The sequence below is a fragment of the Salvelinus fontinalis genome, chromosome 9, assembly GCF_029448725.1.
Source record: "Salvelinus fontinalis isolate EN_2023a chromosome 9, ASM2944872v1, whole genome shotgun sequence".
Classification (NCBI taxonomy): domain Eukaryota; kingdom Metazoa; phylum Chordata; class Actinopteri; order Salmoniformes; family Salmonidae; genus Salvelinus; species Salvelinus fontinalis.
In genome coordinates this window covers 38501507-38516595 of record NC_074673.1, presented here as the reverse complement: position 1 = coordinate 38516595, position 15089 = coordinate 38501507, and the positions used below count along the sequence as shown (strand labels likewise).

The 15089-nt window shown below is 43.9% G+C and overlaps 1 protein-coding gene and 1 pseudogene across 3 annotated transcripts in view; both read left to right on the top strand.

Annotated features, from left to right (window-relative positions):
* Window positions 1-6289, top strand: LOC129862549 (uncharacterized; annotated as a pseudogene).
* Window positions 6290-14071: 7782 nt separating this feature from the next.
* Window positions 14072-15089, top strand: part of LOC129862547 (zinc finger protein 423-like) — a 145201-nt gene continuing 144183 nt past the window's right edge. The window contains exon 1 of one of the 3 annotated variants that reach the window (XM_055934319.1): window positions 14072-15033. In XM_055934319.1, the coding sequence (XP_055790294.1) occupies window positions 14994-15033 (40 nt within the window). In that variant the 5' untranslated portion in view covers window positions 14072-14993. The remainder of the gene's footprint in view (window positions 15034-15089) is intronic. The other 2 variants (XM_055934317.1, XM_055934318.1) reach the window with 2 other exon arrangements.

Genomic DNA, 15089 nt, shown 5'->3' with positions numbered 1-15089 from the left:
ATGCAGCAGAATGACCCTGCAGAAACGGGGGCGCAGGCGGCCGAGCTGGTGGATGACTACCTAGAGAGGGAGAAGGTGGAGAAGCATGCTGTGCCCTCTGACACCCGCCAGCTGCTCTTCCTGGCCGATGGAGTCCACCTGTACCCCGAGGAGCTGAGCACCATTGCAGAGTATCTCCACAACCGCCAGGACCCATCTGCAAGGTGCAGCCACACAACCATAGTGTACATATGCACAGTACAGTCTTTTTATTTAGAACAGCAAATGATATGACCCAAAGTATGTGGAAACTTGCTCGTCGAACATCTCATTCCAAATTCATTGGCATTAAATGGAGTTGGTGCCCCCTTTGCTGCTATAGCATCCTCCACTCTTCTGGGTAGGCTTTCCAATAGCTGTTGGAACATTGCTGCGGGGACTTGCTTCCATTCAGTCACGAGCATTAGTGAGGTCAGGCGAATAGGCCTGGCTCGCAGTTGGCGTTCCAATTCATCCCAAGGTGTTCGATGGGGTAGAGGTCAGTTTCTGTGCAGGCCAGTCAAGTTCTAACACACCAATCTCGAAAAACCATTGCTGTATGGACCTCGCTTTGTGCACAGGGGCATTGTCATGATGAAACAGGAAAGGGCCTTCCCCAAACTGTTGCTACAAAGTTGGAAGCACAGAATCATCTAGAATGTCATTGTATGCTGTAGCATTAAGATTTCCCTTCAGTGGAACTAAGGGGCCTAGCCTGACCCCAAAACAGCCCCAGACCATTATTCCTCCTCCACCAAACTTTACAGTTGACGCTTTGCATTCGGACAGGTAGCGTTCTCCTGGAATCCTCCAAACTCAGATTTGTCTAGGGTGAAGCGTGATTCATCACTCCAGAGAACATGTTTCACCTGCGCCATAGTCCAATAGCGGCGAGCTTTACACCACTCCAGCCAACACTTGGCGTTGTGCATGGTGATCTTAAGCTTGTGTGTGGCTGCTCGGCCATGGAAACACATTTCATGACGCTCAAGGCGAACAGTTCCTGTGCTGACGTGCTTCCAGAGGTAGTTTGGAACTCGTAAGTGAGTGTTGCAACCGAGGACAGACTGTTTTTACGTGCTACGTGCTTCAGCACTCAGAGATCCCGTTCTGTGAGCTTGTGTGGTCTACCACTTCGCGGCTGAGTTGCTGCTCCTAGACGTTTCCACTTCACAATAACAGCACTTACAGTTGACCGGGGCAGCTCTAGCAGGACAGATATTTGACGAACTGACTTGTTGGAAAGGTGGCATCCTATGACGGTGCCACTTTGAAAGTCACTGAGCTCTTTAGCAAGGCCATTCTACTGCCGATGTTTGTCTATAGAGATTTCATGGCTGTGTGCTTGACTTTATATACCTGTCAGCAACGGGTGTGGCTGAAATAGCTGAATCCACTAATTTGAAGGGGTGTCCACATTACTTTTTGTAAATATAGTGTATATCCTTATTTGCTAATACTTAATGTGATTATTTCTTGTTTCTAACTACACCATGCATTGTCATTATGTAGTGGAGATTATTGTATTCTTAGACTATCCTAGAAAAGTGACAATGCTGAGTTATAGTAACTGTATTTTTAGGATATCATACTATATTGGGTTTTTCTGTTTTGTTCTCTTTCCCAGCCACGTCCACTGAGACAGGTGATGGCCCCTTCCTGAGAGGACGAAGATGTTGCCTCCTGGTTTAGGGAAACCCCCACCGCTGCTACCCACCACCTCAGGCCCTCGTGGCAGAGAGACACCCCCTGGGATGAGAGAGCACTCTGCTACCCCCCTCATGACTTCTCTAGGTGAATAACTGTTCTAAAACTAGAAATGTTCTACTGGACAGATTGGCATTAGATGGCAAATGTCTAAAATCAGACTCATGAGTCACTTGTTATGGCTATGATTGTATATGTGCGTGTCGACAGTCTCTGATCTGTTTCCTATCTAGGCCCATACCCCAAGACCAGGCCCCCTCCACTGCTGTCCATGCACCAGGGTCAAGGGCCCCCTCATGGTCCCCCACCCCCTCGCGCCCCCCTTTCTACACACGGCCTCCACGGTCCATTACATCGAGGACCACCACGGTCCCCGAGGAGCCCCACCCTCACTGAAGAGCCTTCATATGGGAGCCCAGCCTGGGCTGTTCACCTGTCCAGGTTAGTCACATGCTTTACTGTTTCGTGCCCGTCACGCGTCATCTCAGGTTAGCCTCACTTGTTCCATTAAAATTAAATGTAAGCGTCTTAGAGGAAACGCACCAGAGGGATTTAGAAGTGGGTGGCCGTCCTATCGCCACGGACCATAGAAAACTGGCCGTCATGTTCTTTTCACTTCTTGATGCTTCTACATGTTGAATTGTCACTGTTCTTCAACACCCAGCAGGTAATTGAGAGCATCCTGTCGGGCTGTCTCACCGCCTGGTACGGCAACTGCTCCGCCCACAAGCGTAAGGCTCTTCAGGGGGTAGTGAGGTCTGCACAACGCATCACCGGGGGCAAACTACCTGCCCTCCAGGACACCTACACCACCCGATGTCACAGGAAGGCCATAAAGATCATCAAGGACAACAACCACCCGAGCCACTGCCTGTTCACCCCCCTATCATCCAGAAGGCGAGGTCAGTACAGGTGCATCAAAGCGGGGGCCGAGAAGCTGTTTTTCAGTCTCTATCTCAAGGCCATCATACTGTTAAACAGGCACCACTAACATTTAGTGGCCGCTGCCAACGTACTGACTCAACTCCAGCCACTTTAATAATGGGAATTGATGGAAATTATGTAAAAATGTATCACTAGCCACTTTAAACCATGCCACTTAATATAATGTTTACATACCCTACATTACTCATCTCATATGTATATGTATATACTGTACTCTATATCATCTACTGCATCTTGCCATCTTTATGTAATACATGTATCACTAGCCACTTTAAACTATGCCACTTTATGTTTATATACCCTACAATACTCATCTCATATGTATATACTGTACTCAATACCATCTATCAATCAATCAATCAATCAATTTTATTTTATATAGCCCTTCGTACATCAGATAATATCTCGAAGTGCTGTACAGAAACCCAGCCTAAAACCCCAAACAGCTAGAATGCAGGTGTAGAAGCACGGTGGCTAGGAAAAACTCCCTAGAAAGGCCAAAACCTAGGAAGAAACCTAGAGAGGAACCAGGCTATGAGGGGTGGCCAGTCCTCTTCTGGCTGTGCCGGGTGGAGATTATAACAGAACTATGCCAAGATGTTCAAAAATGTTCATAAGTGACAAGCATGGTCAAATAATAATCATGAATAATTTTCAGTTGGCTTTTCATAGCTGATCATTAAGAGTTGAAAAACAACAGGTCTGGGACAGGTGGCGGTTCCATAACCGCAGGCAGAACAGCTGAAACTGGAATAGCAGCAAGGCCAGGCGGACTGGGGACAGCAAGGAGTCACCACGGGCGGCAGTCCCGACGCATGGTCCAAGGGCCCAGGTCCTCCGAGAGAAAGAAAGAGAGAAGGAGAAAATTAGAGCCAAGATTTTCAAAATGTTCATAAATGACAAGCATGGTCAAATAATAATCAGGAATAAATCTCAGTTGGCTTTTCATAGCCGATCATTAAGAGTTGAAAACAGCAGGTCTGGGACAGGTAGTGGTTCCATAACCGCAGGCAGAAGAGTTGAAACTGGAATAGCAGCAAGGCCAGGCGGACTGGGGGCAGCAAGGAGTCACCACGGCCGGTAGTCCCGACGTATGGTCCTAGGGCTCAGGTCCTCCGAGAGAAAGAGAGAAGGAGAAAATTAGAGAGAGACAAGATTTTCAAAATGTTCATAAATGACAAGCATGGTCAAATAATAATCAGGAATAAATCTCAGTTGGCTTTTCATAGCCGATCATTAAGAGTTGAAAACAGCAGGTCTGGGACAGGTAGGGGTTTCGTAACCGCAGGCAGAAACAGTTGAAACTGGAATAGCAGCAAGGCCGGGCGGACTGGGGACAGCAAGGTGTCAGCATGCCCGGTAGTCCTGACGTATGGTCCTAGGGCTCAGGTTCTCAGAGAGAAAGAGAGAACGAGAGAATTAGAGAGAGCATACTTAAATTCACACAGGACACTGGATAAGACAGGAGAAGTACTCCAGGTATAACCAACTGACCCTAGCCCCCCGACACATAAACTACTGCAGCATAAATACTGGAGGCTGAGACAGGAGCGGTTAGGAGACACTGTGGCCCCATCCGAAGAAACCCCCGGACAGGGCCAAACAGGAAGGATATAACCCCACCCACTCTGCCAAAGCACAGCCCCCACACCACTAGAGGGATATCCTCAACCACCAACTTACAATCCTGAGACAAGGCCGAGTATAGCCCACAAAGGTCTCCACCACAGCACAACCAAGGGGGGGCGCCAACCCAGACAGGAAGTTCACGTCAGTAACTCAACCCACTCAAGTGACGCACCCCTCCTAGGGACGGCATGAAAGAGCACCAGCAAGCCAGTGACTCAGCCCCAGTAACAGGGTTAGAGGCAGAGAATCCCAGTGGAGAGAGGGGAACCGGCCCTGGAGAGACAGCAAGGGCGGTTCGTTGCTCCAGAGCCTTTCCGTTCACCTTCACACTCCTGGGCCAGACTACACTCAATCATATGACCTACTGAAGAGATAAGTCTTCAGTAAAGACTTAAAGGTTGAGACCGAGTCTGCGTCTCTCACATGGGTAGGCAGACTGTTCCATAAAAATGGAGATCTATAGGAGAAAGCTCTGCCTCCAGCTGTTTGCTTAGAAATTTTAGGGACAATTAGGAGGCCTGCGTCTTGTGACCGTAGCGTACGTGTAGGTATGTACGGCAGGACCAACTCGGAAAGATAGGTAGGAGCAAGCCCATGTAACGCTTTATAGGTTAACAGTAAAACCTTGAAATCAGCCCTTGCCTTAACGGGAAGCCAGTGTAGGGAAGCTAGCACTGGAGTAATATGATCAAATTTCTTGGTTCTAGTCAGGATTCTAGCAGCCGTATTTAGCACTAACTGAAGTTTATTTAGTGCTTTATCCGGGTAGCCGGAAAATAGAGCATTGCAGTAGTCTAACCTAGAAGTAACAAATGCATGGATTAATTTTTCAGCATCATTTTTGGACAGAAAATTTCAGATTTTTGCAATGTTACGTAGATGGAAAAAAGCTGTCCTTGAAACAGTCTTGATATGTTCGTCAAAAGAGAGATCAGGGTCAAGAGTAACGCCGAGGTCCTTCACAGTTTTATTTGAGACGACTTTACAACCATCAAGATGAATTGTCAGATTTAACAGAAGATCTCTTTGTTTCTTGGGACCTAGAACAAGCATCTCTGTTTTGTCCGAGTTTAAAAGTAGAAAGTTTTCAGCCATCCACTTCCTTATGTCTGAAACACAGGCTTCTAGCGAGGGCAATTTTGGGGCTTCACCATGTTTCATTGAAATGTACAGCTGTGTGTCATCCGCATAGCAGTGAAACATGTCATCTACTGCATCTTGCCTATACCGTTCTGTACCATCACTCATTCATATATCTTTATGTACATATTCTTTATCCCTTTACACTTGTGTGTATAAGGTAGTAGTTGTGGAATTGTTAGGTTAGATTACTCGTTGGTTATTACTGCATTGTCGGAACTAGAAGCACAAGCATTTCGCTACACTCGCATTAACATCTGCTAACCATGTGTATGTGACGTGGCGTGTCTTCCCTCTTTGTGTCAGCAACACTCAACACACAAAACGGCAACGTTGATGTAACATGTCAATATCCACAAATGTTATCCAACCATGTTCCTCTCTCCTGTCTGATCAGGTGGTCTCCCTAACACACCCAGGCGCTGAGAGAACATCATCTCTAGAACACCATGGACAGACGGCAGAAAGCATCAGGACTCATTGTCATACTGGCCTGAGGAGTGGGATCTTCTTCAGCTCAGTGCCCTCTGCTGCCCCCTCAGGAACCCACACTAGCACTCCTCATCCAGAGCCATGTGTAGATAGAGGATCCATAGTTCAGCAAACTGAAATGGAATATTGTGAGTTGCCTTGGACTATTTGGGAGTTCACAGCTCAATTTTTATGAGTGTGTGTTGACCCACTACTATGTTCAGGAGCCAGTCAGGACAAATGATCCGATTTTAAGTTTCATTCTTTGTTTTATATTTGTCTGTTTTTGTCTTTCTTTTAACTGGGAATTGTCTGTAAAATGTTATGCCGGTAATACATAACACATTAAAGGCTAAACAAGCCAAAATATCTATACTAATTTCCTCATAAAAGCAAGCCTCTTCATGCATCAATCTTCTCTCATATCTTTGGCTGCTGTCTCCCTCAGTCAGAATGGCCTGTCTTTGCATCCCAGATCTGCCCTATGCTTAGGAGGATATGATGCCAGTATGCTAGCGATTCAAGATAATCATGATATCCCGTGAATGTGTTAAATATGAAGGTGCTCTGAACATTGTAACATCCTGAGGCATCAACTTACATTATCAAAATGTATTTTGTGAGAACTAGGTAAGTATTTGGTAATACTGGAATAAGCTGTTCTGAACAACAGCTTTTAATTCTGCTTCTTAGGCTCTGTATTGAAAATCAAAGTTTATTGACCGCATTCACACATTTGCAGATGTTATCACAGGTAAAGGCGAAATGCTTGTAACAGGCATTTTATTAGAAGAACAAATTCCATTTGAACTTTTTCAGTAGAAAGTCTGAGAAATGAATGCACTTTTCAAGAACGTTCATGTTATTTCCTTTTCTTGTATAAGTTCCCATGATCAAATAATATTTTTACCACAAATTATACCAAGTGTTTAGGACAGTATAGACAGTGTTGCTAAGCATTAGCTGGTATCTGTTCTCTATTAGAAACCCTCAATATGACATGCCCATCCAAATTAAGAAGTTATTGTGGAGATGTTTCAAAACCTCCAACCTAAACGCAGCACAAAAAGAAACGTCCTCTCACTGTCAACTGCATTTATTTTCAGCATACTTAACGTGTAAATATTTGTATGAACATAAGATTCAACAACAGACATAAACTGAACAAGTTCCACAGACATGTGGCTAACAGAAATGTAATAATGTGTCCCTGAACAAAAGGAGGGGTCAAAATCAAAAGTAACAGTCAGTATCTGGTGTGGCCACCAGCTGCATTAAGTACTTTAGTGCATCTCTTCCTCGTGGACTGCACCAGATTAGCCAGTTCTTGCTATGAGATGTTACCCCACTCTTCCACCAAGGCACCTGCAAGTTCCCAGACATTTCTGGGCAGAATGGCCCTAGCCCTCCCCCTCTGATCCGATAGGTCCCAGACATGCTCAATGGGATTGAGATCCGGGCTCTTTGCTGGCCATGGCAGAACACTGACATTCCTGTCTTGCAGGAAATCACGCACAGAATTAGCAATATGGCTGGTGGCATTGTCATGCTGGAGGGTCATGTCAGGATGAGCCTGCAGGAAGGGTACCACATGAGGGAGGAGGACGTCTTCCCTGTATTGCACAGCTTTGAGATTGCCTGCAATGACCACAAGCTCAGTCCGACGATGCTGTGACACACTGCCCCAGACCATGACGAACCCTCCACCTCCAAATCGATCCCCCAGAGTACAGGCCTTGGTGTAACGCTCATTCCTTCGATGATAAACGTGAATCTGACCATCACCCCTGGTATGACAAAACCGCGATTCGTCAGTGAAGAGCACTTTTTGCCAGTCCTGTCTGTTCCAGCGACGGTGGGTTTGTGCCCGTAGGCGACATTGTTGCCGTTGATGTCTGGTGAGGACCTGCTTTACAACAGGCCTACAAATCTGTAGTCCAGCCTCTATCAGCCTATTGCGGACAGTCTGAGCACTGATGGAGGGATTGTGCGTTCCTGGTATAACTCGGGCAGTTGTTGTTGCCTGCCTGGACCTGTCCCGCAGGTGTAATGTTCGGATGTACCGATCCTGTGCAGGTATTGTTATATGTGGTCTGCCACTGCGAGGACGATCAGCTGTCCGTCCTGTCTCACTGTAGTGCTGTCTTAGGCATCTCACAGTACGGACATTGCAATTTATTGCCCTGGCCCCATCTGCAGTCATCATGTTTCCTTGCAGCAGGCCTAAGGCACATTCACGCAGATGAGCAGGGACCCTGGGCATCTTTATTTGGTGTTTTTCAGAGTCAGTAGAAAGGTCTCTTTAGTGTCCTAAGTTTTCATAACTCTGACCTTAATTGCCTACTGTCTGTAAGCTGTTAGTGTCTTAACAACCGTTCCACAGATGCATGTTCATTAATTGTTTATGGTTAATTGAACAGGCATGGGAAACAGTGTTTAAACACTTTACATTGAAGATCTGTGAAGTTATTTAGATTTTTACGAATTATATTTGAAAGACAGGGTCCTGAAAAGGGACGTTTCTTCTTTTGCTGAGTTTGTCAAACATGGATGAGGTCAAATGTATCTATTCCAACCTTAGGCAGTGGTACGTTGTAAAAATCAAACCATTTTTTATCACTAGATGGTGCTATAGAGCCATTCATCTTTTATTTTTGAAACCGCTGCATCGCCAATATCAAATGTTAGGTCTTCTCTGAAATGAAAAGGCTAAAATCTATTATATCAGAAGTCCCAGTTGAAATGTTTTCATTGCTGTTTTGCCACAGGCCTGTAATATTTTTCATTATTTGCTTTCTTAGTAATTTCTTGTTCTGTATTAGTTTAAGTAGAAGAAGCACTGAACTCATAATTGAGATTACAGGGAAACAATCTTGTTACTGAAAATGCTCTGCAACAGATAAAGGTGCCAGACTTTTTGAGAATGAAATCAACTTCTCTTCAATTCTATTTTCATACTTTTCATGTTGTGCACCATGGCAACTGTATTATGTTTTGATTCTGTGGCATAAAAAAGTTTATTAAGATGTACCCAGTCTGAACACCATTGAGGCTTACATGAGGACATAGGCAATAAATATTGTTTCCAATAAAACAGTAATGATGGCTCTATTCAAAGTTTGAATCCAATAACTTTACTTTCAGAAAATGTCTATCAGTGCTGAGAAACAAAGTAATTGTTGGCTGAGATACAGACTGTATATGTATTTCCAGTACACTGTCGGTTGTACATTGCTGAAGAACAAGTTGGGGGGAAAAATCTACTACTGTTTGTTCTTATTTGGCTGTGTGTATTGCAGGATGCACACAGTCATGGGTGGATTAGAGTTAGTGTGTGTTGGTGGTAGGGTGTGATTGTGGTGTTGAGTTTAGGAGTTCGTCGTGTGATAGTGGCACACAGAGTCCGTGTGACTGTATGAGTGGGTGGACGTGTGTGGCCAGGCATGTTCACCAGTTGTTTGTCTCCCATTCCTGATCACAGGCCCTCAGCTGCAGCTGTGAAGAATCCATCGACTCTCAAAGTAATAGCAAAATGTTTATGCTTCATTTCACCAGCTGAGAAATGTTGATTGGAGCTTTGTGGGAGAAGGGAAAAACAAGCTATGAAGCAGAAGAATGGCTAGACTGAAAGATGGATAATCAGATTGACGAATCAACCGCTTAAATACAAAACAAATTGCACGCATACCTCCAACTTTTAACCCATGTTTTTGCACATGTAAGCCTACGTACAGGAAGTAATCATGTTGAGAATTGATTTTTTTTGTTGCACAGGATGGCCCTCCCCTGAAGCCTACATATACTTTCCACTCCTGAGTTCACAATTGGATATCAATCAAAATGTATCACTATGACTATTCCTGGCACTATTGTGTCAGAATTCACAGGATCTGATCTGCAGTTGGCTCTTAATAGGACTTGTTTCTTCGTTACCTTTACCCCACACTGGGCCTGTGTGTGCTACTGTGAATGAGATCTTCATTAGGATCCTCCAGTTCCGCCCCCCCGCCATTGCCACGGATGAGTGCCAGGTAGGCACTCTAACAGCCAAACATGTTGATAATTAGACCCCTGTTATTGTAAGGTGTTATCACAACCATTAACATTACAATGTGTGGGTATCTATAAGGGGTGGGGTTGATTGATTTGGGGTAGGTAGCGTTGTTTGTCTAGATTGATGCCCCTTTCTCATTTAAATGTGATGGAGGGTCAATCAGAAAGCCTCTATATTATGATTGAGCACGTGTCTCTGGTACATTTTGATCATGTGTATTGTAGGACATTTATTATTGAGGGGAAATGTGCACTGTAGTCTGCATGTATTTGTGTCTTGTGGTATGAAGTGTATGCATGGAATAAGAGTGAAGTCACCCACTCTTTGACTCTCTCTCTCACACAAACACACAGTACAGAGAGATGAGAGGCTGTGTATTTTGTTTCCATCCATTCTTCAAGACACATTTCCTTTTTTCTCCTCTGCCTATTTGGCAAAAACATGCTTCTCTTTCTCTTTTCTCTTTTTTTCCTTCAGTTTTCCTCCCCAAAGTTGGTTGGTTTGACTGTGCCGCCATTCCTCAGTTCCTCAACATCAGTGACAGATCCGGCAAAGCCCCTGTGCACAAAAGGCTTTAATTGGGTTAAGTTTGTCCGCCACAGATAACATTTCTCTTTCTGTTGAGAATAAAACAAATTGCTGGCACTAATGGCACTGTTTAATGTAGCTCTTATTATTATGGATGAAGGAAATTAGGAGGAGACTCCCTACAGAGAGCTGATGTCGTGGGAGTGAGTGCATTGTTGCAGCTCACCAGAAAAGCTTTTTCGCTGGAGTGCCGTCATCCTTGCCTTTGCCTCCTCTTCCCCCTTTCACTGCCAAAAACACACATAACACACTTTTTAAACACAGTATGGGCAGAAATCGCATTGAATGTGCATTCACACAAAAGTCATGAATTGAGTGGCATATTCTAGGTGGGGAGAAAATCTTAACTTAACAAACGGAAAACATAATAGATGTACAGTGGGGTCTGAAATTATTGAAACCCTTGATAAACATGATCAATAATATATACTGAGCTATATTCTACGCAAAAACAAATGGGGAAATATAATTTTATACTAATACAATTGATAAGTGGAAGAATTTTTTTTTTTCTAAAAAAAGTATGGGTCAAAATCATTGACACCCCTATAGATTCTTATAAATATAGTCGTCTGTTATTGGTAATGGTGCTAACCTCTCACCATTACCAATAACAGGGGAGGTTAGCATGTTTTGGAGCTATGATCTTTGACCCTGTGTAATTTTCTCTATCATCATTATTCACGATTCATTTAGGATGATCCGTAATCATGGTAGCATCCACATGAATGTAGAACTGTTTAGAAACCTACGCTATTCTTATTTACAATAAAAGTTACTCCCAAATGACCCAATACATTATTATCCATTTGTATTGGGCCAAAATAACCTGAAACACAACCAAAACAAACTGAAAATGCATCCAACAAGTTTGTATAGTCACAAGCGTAGTCATTGCATGCTGGGAATATGGGACTGAATACTAAACTTTTGACTACTTTATTTCTAAGAATCTTTAGGGGTGTCAATCATTTTGATCCCTACCTTTTTGAGAAATAGTATTACTTGTTCAACAAAATCTATTTCTCTGAGCAATTGTATTAGTAGAAAATAATATATCTTTCCCATTTTTTGAGCATACAATATTGCTCTGTATTTGATTCATTTATTTTATACTGTCATTATTGCTGATCTTTATCAAGGGTGTCAATTTCAGACCCCTCTGTACATGGATACATGAATATCCCAACAACCAGCACCCTCCTCCTCCTCCTCCAATCTCCCCTCATCATCATTATTGTTCTCTTGTCCTTGGCCTGTTCATGTGTAGAGCATCTGAAATCACTGTGCTGCCAAACCCCAAACTGTGGTGGGGAACCTGAGCAACAGCAGAACAAAGAATTCCTCCATGCACATTTGGCTGGAGTTTAACACAGTCAGAGGAAATGAATTAATCTTAAGTGACAAAAGAATATACAGTTAAATATTGGTCAAATGTGTATTTTCCCATGCATATTTATTAAAAAAGATACTAGAGGCAAAATGATTCCTCTGCTCTCACCTTTTTGCTCACTATCCACACACAGACACCACGCTTACGAGACAAAAAGAGTGTGGCTTTGCAGTATTTAAATCAGTTATGTCTAATTATTTCCTTTAAAAATAGCTTATCTAGGGCAAAACCAATGAGATGTAACATTGTCTGTGGAAGTGTGTGTGTGTGTGGGGGGGGGGGGGGGGGGGGGGGGGGGGCTAGCAGAGCTGGCAAGAGTTCAGCTGAACAGAACAGAGAGAATCCGCTGTAGGCAACATAAATATAACATGAACTCTCCAGGCTTGTGACGGTACAGTGAGGGAGTGTTTAACAGGGCTTTCTGAGGCTAGTCCTACTACACCATATACATGTATTTAAGGTGGAGAGGCAATGAGAGAGGGACAGACAGGAAACTGACTGTTGTTTCCATCAACTGTGTTGTCTATGGTTTGTGTGACAGGTGTATTGTGTGCTCCTTCACATCCTTGTCAGTTTTCATGTGTCATCATTAACTGTGTTACCAATAATCAAACAGCATTTCAAATCAAGCAACAACACAGTGATGTCTACATTGTAATGTGAGTCAGTAAAATGCACATTTCACATGCTGATCTAAATCAATTTAGGCCTACATGAACTATGTAGACATCCCCAAATCAAATATGCTAAACTGGTTTTCTAACACAAAATCCAGTTAAACAGAACAGCATTATTATTCAACTATATTACATGTCCCTTCTCCTAATACTTCCACAGCCCTTTTAGATTTGCCTAATGGTTCTACTGGCCCAGTGTGGGGAATCAAAATGGCAAGCAGGATATTCATATGTCCCTGCGCTGTTACTGCTAGACCAGAGATTGTCTTAATTAATATCAGCCACATGTCTTTTTGCCTTATTCAAAGCTGGTTGATGCTCTATAAAACCAAATCCGAACGATGACAGAGGGTGTAATCGCGTGCTATGTGATTCAACAATACTACTTTTAGAAACCATTCATCTCTCGGCTGTCCTTGACCCTTAAGGAGCTTGTAATGTGGGCTATTTTCCTCCTTTGTATTTATCGAAGAATAAGGGACCACTGCGGAGAGATTTTACCCTTGTGTGCCAGCGGCCTCTCTCTGGGACGCCACAAGCGCTTTAAAAGCGGTCTCCAGGCGCGCGCTCATTTCAGGGGGAGTTCAGACGAGACAAGAGGGGCCCCCACCTCAACGGGGGTCAATTTTAAAGGCCGCTCCGTCTCACGACGGGGGCGAGGCTCAATCTGCAAGACACCCCGCAGGTCAAGACAGGGAGGGACCAAGTTATCCATGACAACGTTCGGGCAGCTCTAGCTCCGTCAAAGAGTACACTGTGCAGGAGAGAAAATAACAAAGCACCATGTGATTTTAAATATTTTTCTGGCTCATATTGGCAACATGTCCCTTTTCTGTAGGAGACAAACACACGAATTGTAGTCCTAGTCTGAACTGTTAGGGCTCAGCAGTTTGCCCCAACACATAACTCCTGACATTATGAGTTCAGTTGGTATTGAAAACATATGGCCCTCTAATAGGTCCTGTCCGAGGGTTAAGCTTACCACGAGTGAGGGCCCAGACCCCTTTGATAAAACAACATAAATACACTGCTAGGCCGATTATTTCAAATACATAAAACATGTGAATAATTACATGACATGGATTTATATTTGCATTAGGTGCATTTAGAAAGCCACTACGAACAATATAGGCCCATATAAAAAATACAATCCAGTCAGGTTAATTTATGATAAAATATAAACAATTAGGCCTATGTATGTAAAAATATCAGGTTGCATTTCACGACCACCGACTTTTAGAAAAAGAATTTCAACATAATTGGCAATCGTCACCCCTAGTGAGAAAGTAGCGCACGACTAACCAATTTAAGATGGAAAGGACTAAAACTGAATCCGGTCCGTATTTTTCATGCGCTGTGCAGAATTCTTTGATGCTCCGTGTTTTGGCCCCGATCCGTGCTCCAAGTTGAGCTGTAGTTTCCATGGCTGACCATGGTTTGGTGCTGTTGGCTCTCTCTGTCTGTTCAACCCAGGCTGTGCATAGCTCCCTGCGGGATCAGAGCGCTCCCCCGCCGGGACCCTACTCTCACATCCTCCTGCTGGGACACGGCTACATTTCCAGCCAAGCCTGGCTTTATTATGTGTGTCTGCGCTGCAGCCCCGCCAGCAGTCGGATCGGAAGGCGGAGGGAAGACCAGAGTCAGGACAAAGAAAAAGGTAGAGAGAGGCTAAATACTACAAACATTTGACTGATTTCAGGATTTAAAAACGCAAAACCCCGAGGGGTGAAAATGCTGGGTAAGGTTGCATTACCCATGCCACCTTCTGAAAAATAACGGACGAAGGGAGGTTCGGTGCTCGCAAGATTAGGGTGAAAAAGAGACTTATTCCGAGAACTGCACAACAAACCCTCAAGACGAAGAGGAAAAGACAACGTAACGCTTGATTTTACGGAATTCTATAATTGTATAGTCAATGTCATCGTATTTTGATGTATTGGCACCTTTCTAACGGCCCGATCAGGTGTTACCGCATGGCTGTCATTTTGGCGTTGGCTGCCTCTTGAAACTTGGACTCTACCGATTAAGTCGCGCTATACCTAAGGTGTTTATGAACGTAAAGAAGCAAAAGATACTGTCGTCACGGACTCCGAAAGAAAGACGCGTTATTCGGTTAATTCTACAGGTTGAGTCCAGCCGAAGAAGTTAAATTGCTGGAGTATCCGGGCGCAGCGCCTCTCCACAGCTCCAAATTGTATAGGCTACTCACCTCCCCTTTAACTGGACTATAGGATACTATCAGAGACTTAAGTTGCCGCATTGCAACAGGCAAAGAAGTGAAAAACACGCCAGCTGAAGTATCCATCTATATGACTGTTTTCGCAAAACATTAGAGATCGATTCGAGAAGAAAATACTTTCACAATCCAGAGATGTCTAGACGAAAACAGGCCAAACCGCGCTCCGTAAAAGGTAAGTTGTTTTAATGGGGACAAACTCTCGCATGACCAATAAGATTTCATGACTAC